The sequence below is a fragment of the Typopeltis vanoorti genome, chromosome 13, assembly GCF_054136105.1.
Source record: "Typopeltis vanoorti isolate ZY-2024b chromosome 13, IOZ_Tvanoo_1.0, whole genome shotgun sequence".
Classification (NCBI taxonomy): domain Eukaryota; kingdom Metazoa; phylum Arthropoda; class Arachnida; order Uropygi; family Thelyphonidae; genus Typopeltis; species Typopeltis vanoorti.
The window spans coordinates 50,061,483-50,084,626 of record NC_143561.1 but is presented as its reverse complement, the minus strand read 5'-3'; the positions used below and the strand labels follow the sequence as shown (position 1 = coordinate 50,084,626).

General features: G+C 35.8%; 1 protein-coding gene across 1 annotated transcript in view; it reads left to right on the top strand.

Annotated features, from left to right (window-relative positions):
- The window catches only part of LOC150100140 (uncharacterized), a 189,160-nt gene extending 166,550 nt beyond the window's left edge, over window positions 1-22,610 (top strand). Inside the window, exons 4-5 of the mRNA XM_090402763.1 lie at window positions 1,417-1,583; window positions 21,988-22,610. Of these exons, the coding sequence (XP_090258889.1) occupies window positions 1,417-1,569 (153 nt within the window). The 3' untranslated portion in view covers window positions 1,570-1,583; window positions 21,988-22,610. The remainder of the gene's footprint in view (window positions 1-1,416; window positions 1,584-21,987) is intronic.
- The last annotated feature ends 534 nt before the right edge of the window (window positions 22,611-23,144 follow it).

The window sequence follows — 23,144 nt, the reverse complement described above, 5'->3', positions numbered from 1 at the left end:
TGCTATCAGTAACAGCACTTCTCCCCCCCCCCCTTTCTCTTTTCACTTTCCTATTCTTCCAGGAAATTCTATAATCCTCAATTTCTATTCCCAATAGTATATCATCCTCAGACAACTAAGTTTCACTTGCACCAATTATCTTTTGGCTTATTGACTCAGTCAGTGCCACAAACTCAGTCCCCTTATTCCTAATAATCATTGTATTCAAATACAAACACATAACCCACACACACATTGAGGCCATCCCTTCCTATCAACATCCCTCCTTACTCTATCTGCTACAGACCTCCTCGACTTTGACCACACCTATTTCCCTGCCTGTTCCTTACCCTAGCCTTCATACATACTGTTTTTTCTCACCCTTATGCATTTCATCACTCTGCCATAATTATACTTTCCTTCTTATTCATCTTCTTTTTGTCCTTCCATAACCTGCCTCTCAATCTCTCTAACTTTAAAGTGTCCATCACCAGATCTATTCAAATATAATCCATCAACTTTAAACCACTCCATCTTCCCTTCAAATTCACTACACATTCACAAATTGCACAGTCTTTGCATGATACAATTCAGTCATCTTGCAATTCATTATCTCTATTCTCCTTCTCAATTCACTATTAGCATTATTATCAACCACTAATACTTCACAACCACTTTTCCAGTGACACTGTTATTCTTCACCTCCTGCAACAATTTCCTTAAATCCTTTCCACATTTCTTGGCTCACATTCCAAGTCATTTGTACTCATGACTGTCAATCATTCTGATCCACACTCCTTTCTTCCTTTCATGCAATGCATCCTATATTTGTCAAAATGTACCAGCAGAAAACATGTCTTATGCACTTATTCATCACACCTCTAACGATTGAATCTCTATAGAATTACACCTTCCTGCTAACTTCCTTCTCATTCAATATCAGTCAATTGTTTCATTAGCCATTCAGTTTCATCCTTCATGTCTAACTTCATTCTTCATTTTCATCAACTCTTGCCTAAGCTCTTCCATTTCATTTCTAGTGTTATTGCTAGCACTTCCATCGATTTTTCTGATTACTTCTGGCAATGCCATTCTCATTTTTTGAAGCACCCCAGGCTTTTCACACATGCTAATACTTTCCTTCTGCTTATTTAACCTAACAGTCCATAAATCTCTCACATTTTTTGAGACATGTAACAATTTCACAGTTTATCTACTGCTAAAAATCTAGAGAAAACTTTTTCATTTTGAAACTTTTCGCACTACTGATATGCACTTCCTTATAGTCTCCATTTTGTGGTCCTAGATTAATAATATTTGGAATAGATATTAATATAAATCTTCTTACAAATTGTATTTCTTTTATATATACTTTAAGGCAAACAAACCAAAAATAAAAATGTACTTTTTTTTTTTTTTTTTTTTTTTTTTTTTTAGGTATTCGATAGCACTGGTTCATTTTTATCTTTTGTAAACAGTAATACTGATCCACTGTATGGACCACAAGGCTTGGGACTTAGTTCTGATGGTCATGTAGTTGTAGCTGACTCAGGAAATCACTGTTACAAAATTTACAAATATCTTCAGTAACAGGAAATTCTAAGGTATGTGTCATTAATTTTGTATTTTTTATTTATTTGTTTATTTTTTGTTGAACAATTATTATTATTAATATCCATGCTAATTATGCTACCCGTGGAGTAATTCTTGTAGTGAAAATATATTTTTATCACTATCACAAACTGCACAGTATGGACTGCTAAGTGGTGTAAGAAATCAGACAATAAAATAGCTAGATAGCAGGTTTTGTTATGTTTATTCCACAGTCTATAACAGAAAAAAATAAAAATTTTACCCCACATATCAGTCCTTACTTGGTTACAAACAGACGTACAAATAACTGGAATTTGTGCAATTCTGAAATTTTAATTTTCCTCTCTTCAATATGCATGGTAATTTAAATATCACTGCACAGATTCTGGATGTGTTTACAGCCAGTTTCAAAGATGATAGGCATTTCATAGATAATATTTATTCACTTTTAGAGGCCTTCTGTCCCATAATGCTATTCATCATGCCAGCAAAGAGATATGGATAGCATGATTGAGCATGATGTGGATAATGGATTTGGGGTAATGTGATATAGAAGTTCTTACAGATGATATTGTGTTGATGAATGCAAGTGAGGATTAGAATGCTTGGAGGGAGATACTGAGAGCAGAACTGGAAGATATGAAAAAAGATTAGGAGACTTGAGAGGCTGATTGATGATATGAACAAGAGTAGAAGTGAAAGAAAGCTATGGGGGTTGAGAGAACCAGTGGAGAAAAAGAGAAAATGAGAAGTTAAGAGAGTGTAGGAACAAGGGATAGAGAGGTGAAGGCAGGTAAATGAGAGAACAAGAAAAGCAAAAGATGCAGATGAGCAAGGAATGAATGAATCTGTGATATGATCAGTGGTGCACCCAGGGGGAGGGGGGGGCAAAGAAAAAGGGAAAAAACACTAGAAAATTTTCCAAAAATCTTTTCCTAATTAAAATTCATTTTTTTAAAAAATTTATGTTGTGTTGTATCTTCTATTTCTATACTACTTATGAATTAGTGATCATTGCAGATGCTCAGTCATAGGTTACATGCTTTGCGTAGCGTGTATTCTCAAATCGTCTACTCAACTCTACTACAATTTAGTGTCAAATGGATGATTAATAAGGAAAGTGACTAGTATAGTAAGGAAGACAAAAAGGAAATATGAGAAGAGACTAGATGTGCAAGCCCTTCCAAGTGGACTTAAATAGACTTTGGTGAATGGGCACATAAGTGGGGCTGCCAGTTCAGTGTAGCAAAGTGTAAGGTTTTAAAATTCGGAAAGCACAAATGGGATGCAAAATATAAGATTGGTGGAGTTAACTTAAAGAGGTGGGGAGATGAGAGATTTGGGAATGTTGGAGGATGGGAACCTGAAATTTCAGGGACATTATATTAAAATTGTGAGGAAAGTCCACTGCATTATGGCAATGATGCAAAAACACTGAGATGTAGAAGAAAGGATGTTATGATCCCATTGAAAGATTATGAAAAAAAAATCAGCTAGGTGGTGATTTTACAGTTTCTGATTTATAGAGATGCATATCAACACTGAGGTAGATGAACAGGAGGTGTTCAGCATTAAAATATGAATGTGAACATAGAAGTGGGACTAGATGGCATATCGGCCTGTGTACTATGTGAATGTGCAAGAGAATTGGCACTGTCTCTGACAAAGTTGTTCAACCAAGTCTCAGCTTTGGCAGGGTTCCAAGGGAGTGGAAAGAGGGGTAAGATAGTACCATTGCATAACAATGGCTCTGAGACAGAGATAGCAAACTACAGCCCAATTAATATATCTAGAGTGGTTGTTAAAGTATTGGAAAAGTTGGTGAATGGTAAAATACAACAGTGGGTGGATAGGGATGCAATACTCTATAGTGGGCAGCATGGCTTTGTAAAGGATATGTCCTATCTTAGTAACTTATTCACATTTTGTAATAAAGTGACAGCAGAATTGGATAAAAGTAATGGCTACATCACGATACTACAAGGTATTTAACAGAATTCCACATAGAAAACTATTACAAAAACTGGAGCAAATGGGAATGGATGTGAGGCTAGTAGCATCGATAGGGGGATGGCTGTCGGATAGACACCAGAGAGGTAGTATATGGTGGAGTGGAGTCTAGGAGAATGACGGTGACTAGTAGAGTACCTCAGGGGTCAGTATTAGGTCCACTATGCTTTAATTTGTATATCAATGACATAGGAAAAGATTTAAGGGCGGATATTTAGTTGTTTGTTGATGATGCAACACTGCGGAGAGCAATAGTTGATCAAGGTGATGTAGATATCCTGCAGAACGATTTGAATAAATTGTCATTGTAGGCAAAAGATAATTGTTAATTTAATGTTGCAAAATGTTAGGTTATGCACTTCAGGTTGAAAAGGTTGAAATTGATGAGACTTGGGGATAATGGTGGACAAAGAGTTCAAGTTCAGAGGACATATTGCAAAAGTTGATAAAATAGCTCAGTGAATTATTTGGATACTGTAAAACACACTAACAAATAAAGATAGGGAAGTTATTATCCCTCTTTATAAGGCTATGAATTTGGCCACATTTTGACTACTGCGCACAGATTTGGTCAGCTGGGTTTCTTGGGGACTAGGAGGTAGTCAAAAGAATTCAGAAACAAGTGACCAAGATGGTGAAGGTCTGTGGAATACTCCCTACGAGGATAGGTTGAAGGTTACAAAGTTTAGTTGATAGGCAGCAAAGAGGAAACAACAGAAACTTTTAAGATATTAAATGGGTTTTATAAAATTGATGCAAATGAAATTTTTCAATATATAACAAGTAGTCAGAGAACTAGGGCTATCTGTGAAAGTTGGGTGGGAGTGTGGTTAGTAGGGACATGCAGACCAAGTTTTTTGCATGGAAAGTGGTGAGTGAATGGAATTGATTTCCAGAATTGGTTGTGAGTTCCCTGATGGTGACAGTATGATGAACTGTGTATGTGATAGTGTCCCCCCCCCCTCATGATAATCATTTAACTCCACAGAGGTCCAATGATGTAATAATACTAAAATCCCAAGGAATTCTTTGGTTAGCTGGCCAGTAGGAGAAATTGCGAATGTGTGACACTGTTAGATAGAAATGTGCTTTGAGTGATTAATGCAAATAACATAGTGGAGTTGTTTAATGATCACTTTATCAAAGTATTTTGTCATGGAAAAGCAGGTTTTATTCTTGGAAGGATAGGAAGAGTTAAAGGTTGGATAGGAAGAGTTAAAGGTTTTGAAGTGCATGAGGTTAATGTATTTTGAACACGTAAGTATTCTGGAAGTCAATTAGATAGTGGGACTGGTTGGGATTTTGCTATATGTTTGATTGACAAGAGTACTTAGCATTCAAAATACATTATCCTCACCTGCTTTAAAACCTTTTATTCAGATAAAAATTCTAGCAACTGGAGAAGTGCCTGCCCAAGAAGTGCAAGGAGAGTAAGATAGCAGCATTAGAATGGCAGTACCCAACTCTAGACCATTTTGTATTTTTTTTTTTTGTAGTTGTTAAGATTTTGGAGAAATTAGTGAGTGGTTGTATACAAAATTGGGCAATATTACCCTTAATATTTCTTACTTTTGTATAAAAAATTGGGTAATATTGAAGGTAATGTTGTTATTATTATTAACATCAAATTCCTGCCATGTACCCTCAAGGGGTGTACAGGATATGACAGTACTACATGAAAAATTTACATCATTACTAACTTCCTATCCACAATTTTCCTCCAAATCAGTCTGTTACTTGTCAAGACTCCAACATTACCAGATCTTATATTTCTATCTTCTAAGGCACTTTGTACCGTATCAATCCACCTATATCTTGGTCTTCCTCTGGGTCGTTTTCCTACCAACTTGGCAGAGAACACTTGTTTTGCTAATCTTTCCTTGCCAATTCTGTTTAAGTGACCATACCACCTGAGATTAGCTCTGCTAACGCATTCCTGGATGCTGACAATGTCAAGTTCTTTCCTAATATTCTCATTTTTAATATGATATTGCCATTGATGCCATCTGTTCACGCCTCTAATCTTTCTCAGAATTCTCATATCTGCGGTCTCTAGTCTTTGGTTAGAAGCTGGGTTAGAAGTTTTTACTTCTAACCCAGCTCTCATATCCATAAGTTAAACCTGGTTTGAACACTGTCTTGTATACAGCCAATTTAGTGTTCCGACTAATTTCTCTCTTATTCCATATGAATTTATTCAATTGACTTCCTACCATACCAGCTTTGTTGATTCTGTTGTCTATTTCCATATTTAATTTACCATCTTCAGTAAAAATCGTGCTTAAGTAGCTGAAATGTTTTACTTGTTCCACAGGTTCTCCATTCGCAACACAGTTGACATTTTCAATGATTCTGCTTTATTATTATGTTATTATTATTAGCATCTGACCTCCATGGAGTCAGAAGCTTATGAGAGGTATACATTATCACACACAAAGCTCATCCAACTGGTACACATTATCACACACACAAAGCCTTAAACCAATTCAAAGTGTCTGCATTCACAACACAATCAGGCAATGTATTCCACTCCCCCATGTAAAGAACCTCTTCACTCCTCAGCTTACACCCTCCGTATACAGTTTCCAGCAATGGCCTCTTGTTCTACTCACCTCTCCCATTCTATGAAAAATCTCTTCCATGGCAACCTGATAACAACTCCTGACTAGCTTATATGCCTCAATCATATCCCTCCTCTTATTCATGAGACTTTGCAATTTACATTCTCTCTTTCTCTCTCTCAATCTGTCCTCGTACTCCACATTCCAAAGACCACTGACCACCTTTGTAAATCTTCTCTGGACTCTTTCTAGCATATCCTCATCACCATGAAAACCCAGTGGTGACCAAATCTGCACATAATAATCCATGCGAGGCCTGATCAAGGCCTTAAACAATGGCATCATAATCTCTTTATTTCTGCATGTCAGGGTCCTCCACATCATTACCATCTGCACCAGCAGAAGAGGGCATGCAGAGCATGCGGGCGCCGCTGTCGGGGCATGATTCATAAGTTCATTTTTAACAAACAAAATTTTTATAATAAAAACAAAAAATTCTTAGAATGATCAATATTAAAATAAATAAGGCCAGATACACCGAATAAAAATTTTAAAAAATTGTATATTGCCGCCTCTTTGATCAGCCGGCGGTTTACAATTTTGCAGCAAGAATGTCTCTACTGCAGTCTATCTAAAGTGAAATGGTGAACGGTTTTTATACACAGAAACGAATTTTCACACAAAACATTTGTTGCTAGTTAACGTCATATGGTACGCATCTCAGGCTACTGACAGTAGCGCAGTGCAGACTATTATTTCGTCTGTGTCATGTTGTGTAATATGTTACTCATCTCAGTAGACTACTGACAGTAGCGCAGTGCGGACTATTATTTCGTCTGTGTCATGTTGTGTAATAATTTCCTGTGGGTATAAAATAGAAATGGAATCAAAAATTAAACAAAAGTTATCCAGTGCACAAAATCGTCAGCATCATGCTACGAAAGAAACAGATATTAAGAAACAAACTGGGGCTCTTAATAAATTTATTAAAATATTCTGATGCAGATTGTAACCAACTCGATACATCAGAAATCAGAGTTGACGAACCGCGCACATCATCCAGTTTGCATGAAAGTACTATTGCAACTATTTAACAAGATGCATGATTTAAGTGAAAAACAGCTAAGAGAAAATTTAGTTGTAGTTGACCACGAAATTAACACGTTAGTCTCTGTAAATTTAGAAGATCCAGGTGAATGGGAAAATGTTGATGAAAAATTACGAGTTGGTTTAATTGAAATGGGGCCTGTTCAAAAGAAAAATATAATATATCCCAGAGATACATATGGTCATAAATTTGGCGACACATATTATAATAGAAAAATGGAAAACGGGGAGCTCGTGCCAAGAACATTGCTCATTTATTCCGAAACTTTAAAAATCTGTTTTTTGCTTTTGTTGCAAACTTTTCGCACCTACTGAATCAAGTAGTCTTGTAGAAGGTTATAATGATTGGAGAAATGCAAGTCTAACTTTGCATAGACATGAGACTAGTTTAACTCACATGAAAAATTTCTTAAACTGGAAGGAACTTGATAAAAATTTAAAAAACAAAACTACTATTGATTTCCAGACTCAAAGCATGTATGAAATGGAAAAGAAACATTGGACAAGTGTTTTAGAACGCTTGATTGAAATTATAAAATTCCTTGGTAGCCAAAATTTAGCTTTTTGCGGATCTGATAACTTATATGAAAGGAATAATGGCAATTTTTTAAAATTATCGAACTGTTTACGAAGTTTGATCCCGTGAAAGGGCCCTACAACGAAACAATAGAGTACACTATTTGAGTGAAGACAGTCAAAATGAAATATTGGAAACTTTAAGTAACGCAATCAGTGATACAATTTTATTGTCAATTCGAAAATCTAAATATTATTCCATAATTTTAGACTGCACACCTGATGCAAGTAAAACAGAACAAATGACCATTATTATTCGCTTTGTTTCCTATGACAATGGAATTGTCAAGATCAGGAAAAACTTTTTAGGTTTTGCAGATATATCAGATTTCAGAGGATGTGGTTTATGTGCAACGATAATGGAACAACTGGAAAAATGGAACATTCCCATTGAAGACATGTGAGGTCAAGGGTATGACAATGGGGCAAATATGAAAGAGAAAAAATATGGGCTCCAATATTTGCTTTTGAACAAAAATCCTCGAGCTTTTTACGTGCCATGTGCTGCTCATACTCTAAATTTAATCATTAATGATGCAGCCAAAGTGAATGCAGATACAATTAGTTTCTTTGCAATTATTCAAGAAATATACAATTTCTTTTCATTCTCTTACAAACATTGGGCAATCCTTTTAAAGTTCGTAAAAAAATTAACATTGAAACAGCCATCAGAAACTTAATGGGAAAATAAAATTAATGCAATCCACCGTCTACGATATCAGTTAGGAGAAATATACAATGCACTTTTTGAAATTTTAAATAATGAAAATTTTAATAAAAAAACTCAGCATGAAGCACAAACATTATGTGCTAAAATAAAGGACTACAAATTTATTTGCTTTCTTATAACTTGGCATGATTTACTTAACAGAATAAACCCTGTGAGTAAAATGCTTCAAAATAAAAATATGAACATTACACTTGCTTTAGAATCTATCGAAACTTAAAAATATTCTTACAAGAGTATCAATCAGATACAAATATTAAAGAAGTTCTAAAAACAGCAAAAGAACTGAGTGAAGAGGTGGATGGAGAACAAGAATTTAAAACTGGTACTGAAGTTCAATGACGAAAGAAGACAACAATTTGACTACGAGCATTACGACGAAATGCCACTATCACCAGAAGATAAATTTAGAGTGAATGTGTTTTATACACTTCTAGAAGTTGCAATGTTTGTTAATAGAACGTTTTGAACAACTAAAAACATATTATGATAATTTCAATTTCTTGTATAGATTACTACAAATTAATAACGAAGATTTACGAAAAAATTGTGACAATTTAGATATTCTTTTGAAGGACGGCAACAATAAAGACGTAAATGCAATAGAACTATTATATATGACAAGTTATGTGCTTTCCGGGATATTTTTTGGAAGGATAATTTAAATATTCAAAACCCTTTCGATATTCGTAATTTTATTGTGTCCAATAATTTATTTTCCCCTAACTTTTCAATTGCTTTAAGAATACTATTAACCGTACCTGTTAGTGTAGCAAGCGGTGAACGTTCCTTTTCCAAGTTGAAATCGATTAAAACCTACTTAAGAACAAGTATGTCACAAAAAAGGCTTGTTAGTTTGGCGTTAATAGCCATTGAAAATGATATATGTGCGGAATTAGACATTAAGACCGTTATTTCTAATTTTGTGAATATGAAATCAAAAACCCTAAAATTTTAATTTAAAAAAATTCAAGTATATTTATGTAGTTTAATTTATTTTCTGTTATTTTGCAAAGATGTTTTTTTTTGAATACTTATATTCTTCTTCTTCTGCAGCTTCTCCCACTTAAGTGGGGTCACTATTGATGATGAGTCTTCTCCACATCCTCCTCTCTTGGGCTGTCACCACATCCAAGTTCTTCATCCTCAAGTCCTCTTCTACCAGCTCCCTCCATCTCTTCTTTGTGCGCCCACGCTTCCTCCTTCCTTGCAAATCCATCTGCATGACCCTTCTTCCCACATATTCGTCCTCCCTCCTCATCACATGATCAAACCATCTCAACCCTGCCTCCTGTATCTTCGCTCCTAAGTTTGTAACTTTCACTGTTCCCCTCACATAGTCATTTCTCAGACGATCCTTTCTGGTCACACCGCACATCCACCTACGCATTCTCATCTCTGCTACTTCCATCCTGCTGATGTTATTTTTCCTCAGGGCCACAGTTTCTATAGCATACGTCATAGCTGGCCTCACTACTATCCTATAGATTTTGCCTTTCAGATTGATCGGCACCTTCTTATCGCATAACACTCCAGCCATCTCCCTCCAGTTCCTCCAAACCGCTTGTATCCTGCATCCCACTTCCTTCTCAGCTCCTCCATTTTCTTCCACTGTTGAATCTAAATATCTAAAGTCCCTCACCTTCCTGATGACATGTCTTTCCAGCTCCAGATCTCTCTCCTGATTGCCGCCCACTGCAACACATATACTCTGTCTTACTTCTACTCAGTCTCATACCTCTCTCTTCCAGTACTTTTCTCCATCTTTCCAGTTTAGTTCCTGCTTCTTCTCTTGAATCTGCACACAGCAAGATGTCATCTGCATATAACATTGTCCAAGGCGCATCTTCTCTCACCTCCTCCGTCACCACCTCCATCACAATGTTAAACAGAAACGGATTTAATGCTGATCCTTGATGCAAGCCAACTGTTACTTGAAAACTTTCTGTCTGTCCCAGACAGGTCCGAACACTTGTCTTCACATTTCTGTACATCTCCCGCACAAACCTGACATATTTCTCCGGAACCTTCTCTCTCAGACACCTCCAGACTTCTTGCCTTGGCACTCTATCGTATGCTTTCTCCAGATCAATAAATGCCAGATGTAGCTCCCGTTGTTTCTCTCGAAACTTTTCCATCATCTGCCATAACCCAAAGATAGCATCTGTTGTTGATCTACCAGGCATGAAGCCAAATTGTTCCTTTGCAATCTCCACCTCCCTCCTCAATCTTCCATCAAGAACCCTTTCTAGGATTTTCATTGTGTGGGACATCAACTTTATTCCTCTGTAATTTTTACAGTCTTGTGCATCCCCTTTACCCTTGTAGATGGGTAAAGGGGATGCACATATTAAACTTAAACTTATATTAAATGTTCTAATTATTTCTGAATTATTTTCTTATTTTCTCATCTATCTTGAGTTTCTGTTATTTTCCTAAAAGATAGTTCCACTTATAAAAATTATTAAAAAATTTTTACAAGTTACTAAGAATTTAGTAACTTGTAAAATGCAAGAATTTTTTAAACTTTAGCTGAAATAAATTTTAACTTTAATTAAAATTCATTTTAATTTTGTTAGCGATTCGGGTTGGTGAGAAGGCTATAATCCCTGTATCATTATATTCAACGATTAAAGTGAAGTGGCTTTATCAAAATTTGCTTCAACTTTTAAGATTTTTTTGAATATTCGTGTTTTTAATGATTATCCTGCCTAGTCAACACCCCCGGTTCATTACATTTACCGAACCAACGTGTGGCTGTTCTGTCAAAATTTATTTAAGAAATTTCAAATAATTTAAATTTTTATTATCATAAAAGAACCACACATGCCCGGATCATTACAGGGGCGCTTAGATAGAAATTGCATGCGGGCGGCAAAGACCCTAGCACCGGCTCTGATTACCATTATCTATGTGACATCTTCACAACTTGTGCAATATGTTCCCTGAATGTCAGGTCCTTTTCCACCATCACTCCCAGATCTCCCATCTCTTCTACCTCCTTTAAAGTTTCCCTATGGAGTGTATAATTTGCATTCCAAATTTCAAACCTTACACTTTGCAACATTAAACTGATAGCTCCACTTAGTTGCCCATTCATGCAATCTATTCAAGTCCTCCTGTAAGGCCATAACATCTGCTTGACTCTGCATTGCTCTCCCTAATTTTGCATCATCTGCAAACAGCTGCATATCACTATCACATTCCAAATCATTAATATACAAACTGAGCAACAATGGTCCCAAAACTGACCCCTGTGCACACCACTGGTGACCTTCCTCTTTCAGGTTACTGCACCCCCCCCCCCCCCCCCAAAGACAACTTTCTGATAATTATCTGACAGTCAGTCACTGATCCAACTGAGAAGTCTCTTATCCACTCCCATCCATTTCAATTTATTTAATAGATTGTCATGTGGCAGTCTATAAGAAGCTTTTGAAAAATCTAATTATAACACTATATATGCATCTCCCTTGTCCAGGGCCGGTTCGAGAGTGTCTGATGCCCGAAGGCAAAAAAAATTTAGGCACCCCTATACACTGTCTCTCTATATATATTTTGTCATACTCACACAAGCACACCTACACATGTGGATACTTATAAAAATAATATCATTATGAACATTAAAAAAAATTTATTTTTTAATGTTATTTATTTTCCAGAAGGAGGAAAAATCCCTGCACTTGAGGTTAAGTATAACCTCAAGCGCAGGGATAGTTCCACTCCCCTGCTCTTTATACAAAGAGCAGGGGAGTGGAAGAAATAGAGAAAGGCGAACATAAATGTAGGATCATCAGCAAGCACCAGGACTGCTTGACTTATTTCAGTTTTTTATTAATCAATTTTACTAATTTTTTTCGAAGGTTGTAATTTTCCCCTGAACTATGTAGCAAAATCTGGCACCCCAAAGTCTTAGCGCTCCTAGGCGATTGCCTAGGTTCGCCTAATGATAAAACTGGCTCTGCCCTTGTCCAAGACATTTGTCATCTTGTTGTAATACATAAGTTAGTAAAACATGATCTCCCTTTAATAAATCTGTGCTGATAACCACAGAGAATACTGCTGTTATCAACCCATTTCTGTATCTTACTTCTCACCAATCTTAGTACATTCACCACAACTCCAGATATACAGATTGGCCTATAATTTGAAGCCTACAGCCTTATCACCACCTTTATGCAGTGGAACAATTTTACCCTCCTTCCACTCCCTTGGAACCTGTGCAGTTGCAAGCCTTTTATTAAACAGCATGCCAATGCTACTGCCAATTCCCTGGAACATTCCCTTAAGATGCATGGTGATATATCATCAAATCCTGTTGCCTTGTTGACATCAAGTTATTTATTTTCTCAAATACCTCCTTCTCACTCACAATTAATCCATCCTCTCCTATGTTCTCTACATTTAAGTTCCTCATGATTCCACCCTGATGAGGATGAAACACCCATATAAATTGATCACTGAATACCTCAACAATGTCTTCTGCAGCAATTACCATGCTACCACTTTTTATCCGTTAACGTCATCTTACTATGATCATTCTTCCTTCTACTTGCCACCTATCTAAAAAAACTCTCTAGGGATTTTCTTTACCTGATTGCCAATTCTGCTCATACTGCACTTTTATTGTCCTTACTAACATAGTCACTATCCACTACGCATACTTTTTCTTTATACACTTCGTGTAACTGATTATTACCATTATTTATCTTGTATGCCCACAGTACCTTCTTCTTGCAGAATTCACGCTCAAGCCTCTCATTCATCCATTTTATACCTATTCAGCCTTTTGACCTTTGTAATATATTCACACATTAATGCTGTAATGTATTTCTTTGTTAGTTCCCAAGCAGCATTTATTTTCTTACTGCTCAACTCCTCATTCCATGCTGTTGCTCCAAGAGCTTCTCCTAAGCTTGTCATAATCACCAGCCTCATACTTCTGCATATATCCTTTCCTCACAGAAGTCTGCATATGGCTAGCCACAACCCAGATGATCACTCTCACCAACTAGAGGAAAGTGCAAAACCCCACTCACAATTACATTCTCTGATAAAATGATCAGATCTAAAACTCTTGATCCTCGTCTGCTCTCCTTCAAATGCTGCCTGAGATAGTTATTTCTCTCTCAAGAACTCTAGCAATTCATTTTTCTTATTCCCGAATGCTATCTCTTCATTGCAATCTATATCGCCATAATTAAAATCATCCATACTTTGTTCACTAATCCAAGTGTTTATGAATTTTCTTCATCACCACCCTCTACATTCCCTGGCCTATAGCAACATCCAACTGAATGTCTTCCTGTCAACCTCCACTTTACACCACACTGCCTCATAACCATTTCCACTATTTACCTTTTTCATGTCTACCTTATATGGACATAATTCCCCTGCTATCATTACCAGCACTTCCCTCCCTTCTTGTTCTTTCTATTCTCAAAAAAAAATACCATATCCTTCCATTTCTATTCCTGTTAAGATATCATCTTCATTCCAAGCATGCTTCACTCATTGCAACGATTTTGGACAAATAAACTTAATCAGTGAAGCCATTTCATCTTCCTTATTTCTGATACTTCTGGCATTTGTAAATAAACACAGCAGTTCATTTTTAGGTCTATAACCAGTCCTATCCAAGCTACTTATCTATGAGATTAGCAGGAATTTGTCAAAAAGTATTCTTGTTTCAATAATGTTCTTGTCTTTTATAATAAAATAACTAGGGCTGATGATGGGGAGGGGGAATAAGGCAATACACTTGGTCGTCAACTTACGACCGTCCACACTTACAACCACAAAAAAAATTAATTAATTAATAAATTAATAATAAATCAGGCGGCTGCGCGTACGATAACTATGGGATACGATAGTTATCGTATGATATCTCTCACATACACTCAGTCGCTTTCGAGCATGTTTTGCGTATAGTGTATTAATTAAAATTCTACTGAAATACTACCCATAAAATGTCTAGTAAAAGGAAAATGCCTTCATCTACAGATATACCAGCTAAGACGTCAAGGAAAACTATTGATTTAGAGTGTAAAATGAAAGTTATCCAGAAGTATGAAGGCGAAAAGAAAGTGAATACGATAGCACGTGACTTGAAGTTATCATATTCCACAGTATCGACAATACTTAAGGACAAAGAAAGAATTCGGGAAGCTGTGAAAGGTTCCACACCTATGAAGTCTACAATTTTAATCAAACAACAACAGGGACCCATCATGAAATGGAGAAATTGTTTATGTGGATGGAAGATTTAATAGAGAAAAATTCACCTATGAGCCTTTGCATAGTGCAAGCAAAAGCTAGAAGTCTGTTTCAGAGTTTAAAATCACGCACCAGAGATGATTACGCAAAAAATTTTCAGGCTAGTACTGGACGGTTTAAGCATTTTAAAAAAAGATTTGCTTTGCATAATGTATGTGTCACAGGAGAAGCAGGAAGCGCAGATGAAGCTCAAAAATTCGTAACGTAGATGATACTGGCTTGCAATGGAAACGCATGCCTAATCGTACGTACATACATCAAGGAGCAAAAAGGATGCCAGGATTCAAAGCTTTTAAGGATCGGTTGACTTTGTTGCTTGGTGGGAATGGCGCGGGTTTTAAGCTGAAGCCTTTTCTCATTTATTGTTCAGAAAACCCTCGTGCATTTAAGCACATTAACAAGCACACTGCCCGTTTACTACCATTCAAACCCTAAAGCTTGGATGGCTCAAGCACTGTTCGAAGACTGGTTCATGAACTGCTTTATTCCCCAGGCTCATGAATATTGTGCAGAGAGAGGTATCCCTTTCAAGATTTTATTGATTATGGACAATGCCCCTGGCCACCCTCCTCATCTGGACGACCTTCAACATGATGTTAGAGTGGTTTTTATGCCACCTAACACAACTGCTCTCATTCAACCCATGGATCAGGGTGCTATTTCAACATTCAAGGCTCACTACCTCAGAACGACATTCGCACAAGCCATCGAAGTGATAGATTCTGATGCTGATTTATCTTTGCTAGACTTTTGGAAGCAGTACAACATTCTTCAGTGTATCAAGAATATTTAGACCACATGGGAATGTGTAACAAAGAATTGTATGTCGGGAATTTGGAAAAAGTGTCTAAAATGTTATGCGAATACATTTGAAGGATTTGAAAGAGGAGAGGAACTGGAAGTGATTACAGAAAAAATAGTTAAACTTGCAAAAAATCTTAAATTAGAATGTGAAATGGAAGACGTTGAAGAGTTGCTAGATTGTCAGAAGAAAAAGCGAGAGAGGACGAAGAGAAAGAAGAGGAGCCAGAAAAGAAATTCACTGCAAAGAGTTTATCAGATTCTTTTTCGCAACTGAATAAAGCTCTCACCAGTTTCGAAGCAATGGGCCCTAATGTCGAATGAATCACAAAGATTGAACGTATCATTCAAGATGCTGTGTGTTATTATCGTGAGATATATGAAGAAAAAAGAAATGAACTGTTCAAACAAAGCTCAGCATGTTCCTCATCAAGAGAACATCGTCTACCTCAACCCAAGAACATGACCCTGACGACCCACAACCCAGCACAAGCAAAGATTAAAAATTGATTTTGTAAATTTCATTTGTATTAATTTTTACATTAATTTTAGATTGCATTTTTGTGTTTACAGTACAGTATGTACAGTATTATTTTTCACATTATGTACAATATACATAATTATAAATTTAAAAGATTATAAAAATAAATTATAAAGATAATAAAAAGATTAGAAAGGTTAAAGAATACTGTTAATAAATATATGGCCGACATACGACCAGGTCGACTTACAACCTGTCAGCCAAAACGAAAGTCGGTTGTAAGTCGACGGCCAAGTGTATATACTTTTTTTGAAAGGGTGCACCCATGATAAATTGATATCTGAGTTGCAATGCATGGGTTTGGATGTTTGGATTTTGGATTGTAAGTCGGCTGTGTGATATCAGGGAGTTTGGATGGGAGAACAGTATCAAGGAAGAAGATCACAAGTGTGGTTCTACAGGACTCAATACAGGTGGCAAATTAATAGGGATATCATTTTAATTTAACTAAATGTTAGGATAAATTTAGTTTAATCCTTTATCCAAGTGTGAGCAAACAAAGTTTGCGCCTGAAAGTATCTTCAGGACTTGGGTAAGTTGGTACAACACCAGGCAACTCATTGCAAAGATGGAGCAAGCTAACATCACTCCTATCTCAGTATCTCCCATAATGCAAAACACATCTCCTTGCGGATATGTATAATGTTATGCATTAAGGGAAGGGCCACTACCCAGACTAGTTTCGACTTTTATTGAGGTCTCTTCAGTGGGAGCCAGGCCCAAGTGGAGATACCAGGCAGAAGCATTAGCAAGGTCATCTCTACCTATAGGAGTTGCCAAATATACTTTCAGGCGCAAACATTGTTTGCTCACAATTGGATAAAGGATTAAACTAAATTTATCATAGTCTAACCAAGTGAAAAATAAACTTTCAACTAAATGTTAGGTCTTGAAATTTGAGATTCATCAATTGGGGGCTTGCATACTCTGGAAGTTTCTCTCCTCCATTTCTCTTGTATACTAGAGAAATGGAGGAGGCAGTGAATCTCAGGGTGATGGTTGATAGAAATTTGAAGGTTAGAGGATAAAATTGTGCAGGTGGTAAAGTTAACTCACAAGATTGCTGCAACACTGAAAAAAAGAAGCCGATTATTTTATCTCTGATAATTTCATTGTATAAAGTCCTTATCAGGCAATATCTGGATCATGCTCAGATCTGATCACAGGGATTTGAAGAGAGTCAAGTAACTTTGGAAAAGGTACAGAGGCAGTTAACAAAAAAGATATCACGATTGTACAATTAAGAATTATCAACATGTTAGTGCAAGAAAAGCATATTTAATATATTGCCAGATATTTCAGTTTGAAAATAACCAACTATCATCAGTGGTTTGATAGAAAACAGTCTTTTTTTTACAAGGTAGAATACAAACAATTGATCATTCAAAATTAGAACAAGCCGTGTGATGTTACATCACTAATCACGATATCATTTCACTGAAGAAAGGTAAACATAAGAGTGCAGAAATAAATTACATATATAAATTTACGTCATACAAAACTTAATTTATAAAATCATATTAAAGATATCATTAGACAGATGTATCTACAAGGTATTAATTAAAAAAAATTAATGTGTTATTCAGATCAAACTTTCCCATATTTTTGACAAGAATAAAGAGTAAGAATAATCATACTATTATGGGATACAAGGTCAGCTTGATAGATGGTCAAAAAATGGGAAAGTTTGATCCGAATAACACTTTTTTTCTTTTTTTTTTTAAATTAAGACCTTGTAGATACAGCTGTGTAATGATATCCTTAATATGATTTTATAAATTTAGTTTTTGTATGACATTGTAAATTTATACATGTAATTTATTTCTGCACTCTTATGTTTACCTTTCTTCAGTGATTAGCAATGTAACATCATGCGGCTCGTTCTAATTTTGAACGATCAATTGTTTGTATTCTACCTTGTAAAAAAAACTGTTTCCTGTCAAGCCACTGATGATAGTTTGTTATTTTCAAACTGAAATATCTGCCAATATATTAGATATACTTTTCTTGTGCTAACATGTTGATAATTCTTAATTTCATCTCACAAGTTTCTCTCAAAAGTAGGACTGTACAATGTTGATCATGAAGATAGACTTAGTGCATATAACTGCAGATTACAGTGGATAGAACATGAAGGCAGTACCTTTGAGACATTTAATCACTGAGATATTTACAGGATCGACATTGGGGAAATTTTTTGTATGTTAGAACAAGGGAAAGAAACAAGGACAAGGGGCAATTCCTGGAAGTTGCATAAGGAATTGGGAACAAGAGAGTGAGAAGTTTATTTTTTTTTTGCATGCAGTGAATGAGTTTAAGGAATAGAATGATAGACTTTTTTGCCATCTAAGATGGACCTTCCATGATGAGTCTCGTCACTCTGGAAGTTCTGAACTATAAAAAGAATAATCATACTCTTATGGGATACAAGGTCAGCTTGATATAGAGTCAACTGCTTTGTATACAAATAGCCTAATCATGAATATATTTTATGTGCAATTAAATCAACGTCCACACAATGGCTTCCAGCTCTTAGTAACAAATCCACCGATTCTGCGTAGGACTAAGGCTCTCTTACAGAAATATAAGAAAATCTTGGAGAACACAGCCCTACCCATACATTTAGATCTCCCAGACTTAAGTGTATGATGATTGAGATCAAGACATCCACCACTACAATTAGTCCAACTACTACTACAATCTAACTTTGACCTGAAGCAAAAGTGGCAAGAACAGTTGGAGAGCCAGACAGATGACATCACAAAATTTTCTTTCAATGAATTACAAGAAAGTTTTGATGCTTGCTCACACCTCCCACGAAAATCCTGGACTCAGCGTAATAGAATACAAACTAGTCATGGTGTATGTGCGGACATGCTTTTTAAATGGGGTAAACGACCATCCCTGCATTGTGATTGTGGAGCTCAGAGACAAACTGTGGACCATATTGTGACCCAGTGTTATCTCAGAGCATATTCAGGAGACAAATTGGACTTTTTAAGTGCTACACCCAAAGCTATGAACTATCTGACCAATATGGATGTAACCTTTTAATTTTATTGGTTTTTAAAATGACTTTTGACTTTTAATTTTATATGTTTTTAAAGTACTTCATGTTTTGATATTCATGCCATATGAATAAATAAATGTACAAACTTTTGTTTATTCACATTTGAGTAAAATAATAATGAAAGAGATACCTAATTTTTTTTAAGTATAATCCATTTTAAGAGACTGTGTGTGTGTGTGTGTGTGTGTTCTACCATGCTTTAATTTCTTCATCATAAAAAGACAAATTAAAAGAGTGTATTGCCTACAGATTAAAATAGTTATCTACTTCCCATGGATGTACACCAACTTTTAGTGCACATCCAGCCAGTTATGCTGTGAATGAGAAATAATTGTTAAGTCTACATACATTTGTTTTTTTAATTTTATTTTTTAAATAAATTAAAAAAAAAATCTGATTTTTGACTATCAAGCCAAGCAAAATCTGATTTTGTCATTGTCTAGTTCTGCTAAGGATTTATTATAATGTGATATACCATATGATAATATTGACTTACCATACTATTTTTTTCTTTCATGTAGTCACAAAATATATGGAAGGTCCATTCAAGCTGTATTATACCTTTTCTTAGCAAGTATTTAGGCTTAGATGCTGGTTTACATTCATGTTGCACTTTAATGGAATAACTTAGAGCACAAAGAGAAATAATCAATGGGTTTAAAAAATATCACATTTTTGCCTCCTTTTAGTGCTCTTGATACTGCCAGTCTCAAAACCTTCTGTTTGGTTAAGATATATGGATGATGTGTTCTCTATGCCATCATGGCTCAGATACGTTCCTCCACCTCAACAATTAATACCCCAGAATCCAATTCACTCTTGAAAAAGAAAATTCAACAGATACTCTAATCGCACGTCTTCTCAACTGTATCCTATTTTTTTCAGTTTACAGAAAACCCACTCACACAGGTAGATACATATATAAACTTTCCCACCATTTCCCTTTCTCATCAATATGGAGTCATCAAAACTCCTGTCAACAGAGCCTCCAACCTAAGTCCACACAAGCTTCTCTTACAGTGGAGCTTTCCTTTATTCACCAAACCTTCCTGTCCAATGATTACAGTGCCAAAAAAAAATCTACAAATTATCATTATATATCCCTCAACATAAAAACTGCAGTAATGCCATTACTATTCCCTATATCTGGGACACTTCAGAAAACATAGCCAGAACATTGAAGAAATATGATCTCTGCACTGCTTTCAAATCTCATTTTAAGTTGGCTTCCCTTCTCTCCTAAGAATCTGCTTCCTCTCCTCTCTATTCCAGGTGTTTACAAGGTTCCTTGTTCTTGCAAATTATCATTTTATGGTCAGACTGGAAGATCTGCTAACATTATTATTATTAACACCTCAAGGGAGTCCAAAGACTCATCGAGGGAGGGCACCTACTCTACAACTCTGTCTCCACCACCACTCAGTTCACCAACACCATCTACTGCCCCTCACCACCAACACTAGTGTTTCCACAGATAATCACAAACATCCATGCAGGATTCGAACCCGTAGCATTTTGGCTGGAAAGCAGATACGCTAACCACTCAGCCAACCAGGCTAGCATCTGCCTAGAAGAACACAAAAAATACATTTGCTGCCACTACTATGTTCAATCATGCCTTGGATATCTTATCTTACACAGAATCAGATGGAAAAAAACTACCATGCTCCATTGCAGCAAATTCACACTTGAAAGACTTTTTAGCAGACTTGAAAAAACCAGTCTAATCTTAATTAATATCATTGTATTAAACTTCCAAAAATTTGGGAAACTTTAATTCTTAAGCCTCCCACCCAACATTTAAGGCTAGCCAACAGCACCCATAGAGGGTGCCCATTATAGGATTTTAGTCTTTATTTATTCATCTGATTTCTTCCACTTATTGTTTCTTGTGTGTATTATTACAATTTTAACATTGTATTCCTAATAATGTCTTTGTGACTGAGATGAAATATTGAAATCTATTAAATTTGTTGTTTATTTCTCTTTGTGCTGCAAGTTATTCCATTAACGTGCAACACAAACCTTTTCTTGAATTCTTTCAGTACAAACCCCTCCTCCCTCCCTCCCTTCCTTTCTCTGGCAGTGTTGTCTATTTGCTCATCACCTTGCAGAGAAAATTTTGCTCTTTAGATCCTGAAGATTTTGATCTTTAGAACTGTCTTATCATACCATGGCATGGGGCTCTATGACAAGAGGGTCATATCTCACTATAAAGGCATGTCACCAGCTTTTATATTATTTTGATTATACTATGCCCCCATTTTCCTCCTTTCACTAATCCATATGATTTTTTCCCATACTACTAATAGCATGATTTTGTGATATCTTAGACAACCTCAAGACCTTCTCCACTGTTTTATCATCTCCCCCAAAACGTAATCTATATATCATAATGCAGATAGCAGACATAGTCTGTTCAGGCCCTTACACAAAAAGAACTGTTAGTATTTTTTCTCATTGTAGCAGTAATCTTATGCATCACTCCAGATTCTTTAGCTTCTTGTAGTGCAGCCTTCAATATACTGTATGTTCACTGATACTGACCGAATTTAAGGAATAATAATACAAGTAAAGTATTGGCTAGGTGGACCATCCAAAGCAAGTTTTGTGACTGTAGTTTCAACACTGTTAGTAGTTGTAATAATAATAATAGTCATTATTTTGAAAAAAATTCTCTTAATATAGTTTGATAACTGTTGTTATATTGCAATTAAATTTTTTTTTGTTTTGTTTTGTCTTCTAGTCACAGAATGGAAAAGACAGTCTCTTAAAAAACTTTTTAAGTCCATAAGTCACAGTTTCCTGTCAAAAAGGCAGTTTACAACTATGTTCATCATTTGGTATTTACAGCATCAACATCTCCAATCTGAATTTGGTGCAGAGATAGTCACCATGTCGTCCATTTATCATTGTCATCAGTGTGAGCCGTTTATAATTGTCATGAAAGAAATATGCCACAATTTATGAAACAATGAAGTGGAAATGTGAGTGAACATTTACGGGAACTTTTCTACAAAGCTCTAAACAACTTCATTTTTACACTAGATGACACCTTCAGCAATTCAAATTTCTAAGGTCATGTTTATATACAGATATGTGATGATGACAATATAGTTTTATGTAATGTTTTTTCTTGTGCTTCCTCTATTACAATGTTCAGAATGTGCTGTAGATCATTGTTGCCCAATCTGAGAGATGTAGCTAGGTACTGGGCCACAAAAAGCCTTCCACTGAGGTTGCGAGCTCAAAGAACCAAATACATATTCTTTGTAGACAACACAGTGTACTTTTTTTGTTTAGTGACAACTTCCATCAGATATCTGTGATTTAAAAAAATAATTAATAAATAAAAGATCTTATTTGTTATTGGTGGCGCATTTTTCTTCCCCATTAGAGTCCATTAGCTCATCACAGTCAGACAAATACCTTATTTTTATTATTATTATTATTCGTTATTAATTATAATATAAAATTATTAATTTTTCGATAGATAACGCACACCTAATGTATAATGCGCATCCCCAACATTTTCATCACTCCTTTTGATGTATAGATAATGGGCAAGCACCAATTAGCGGTTTAGAAGGTGCTTGCGGCCAACCATAAAAAAAAAAAAAACTGTTTGATTGGGTTGTTAGTGAAAGAACTAAAAGGTATGAGAATATCTACTGTTGTGTGTTGCAGGAATCGAAAAGAATTGTGCAAAACGTTAATATAAAGGATTTCAAGGCCTATCTATCTTGGGATTTGGATTTATGAAGAGAAACAATTTAAGTGTGCGCTCCACCACTAGAGTTGGACAAAATTTGCCTGTGTGACTGGGAAGCGAAAGTAGCTAAATTTAGTTTGTTTCCGAGAGAAAACTTGTGTGGAGCTTCTGCTTGTCACTTTGAGAATATG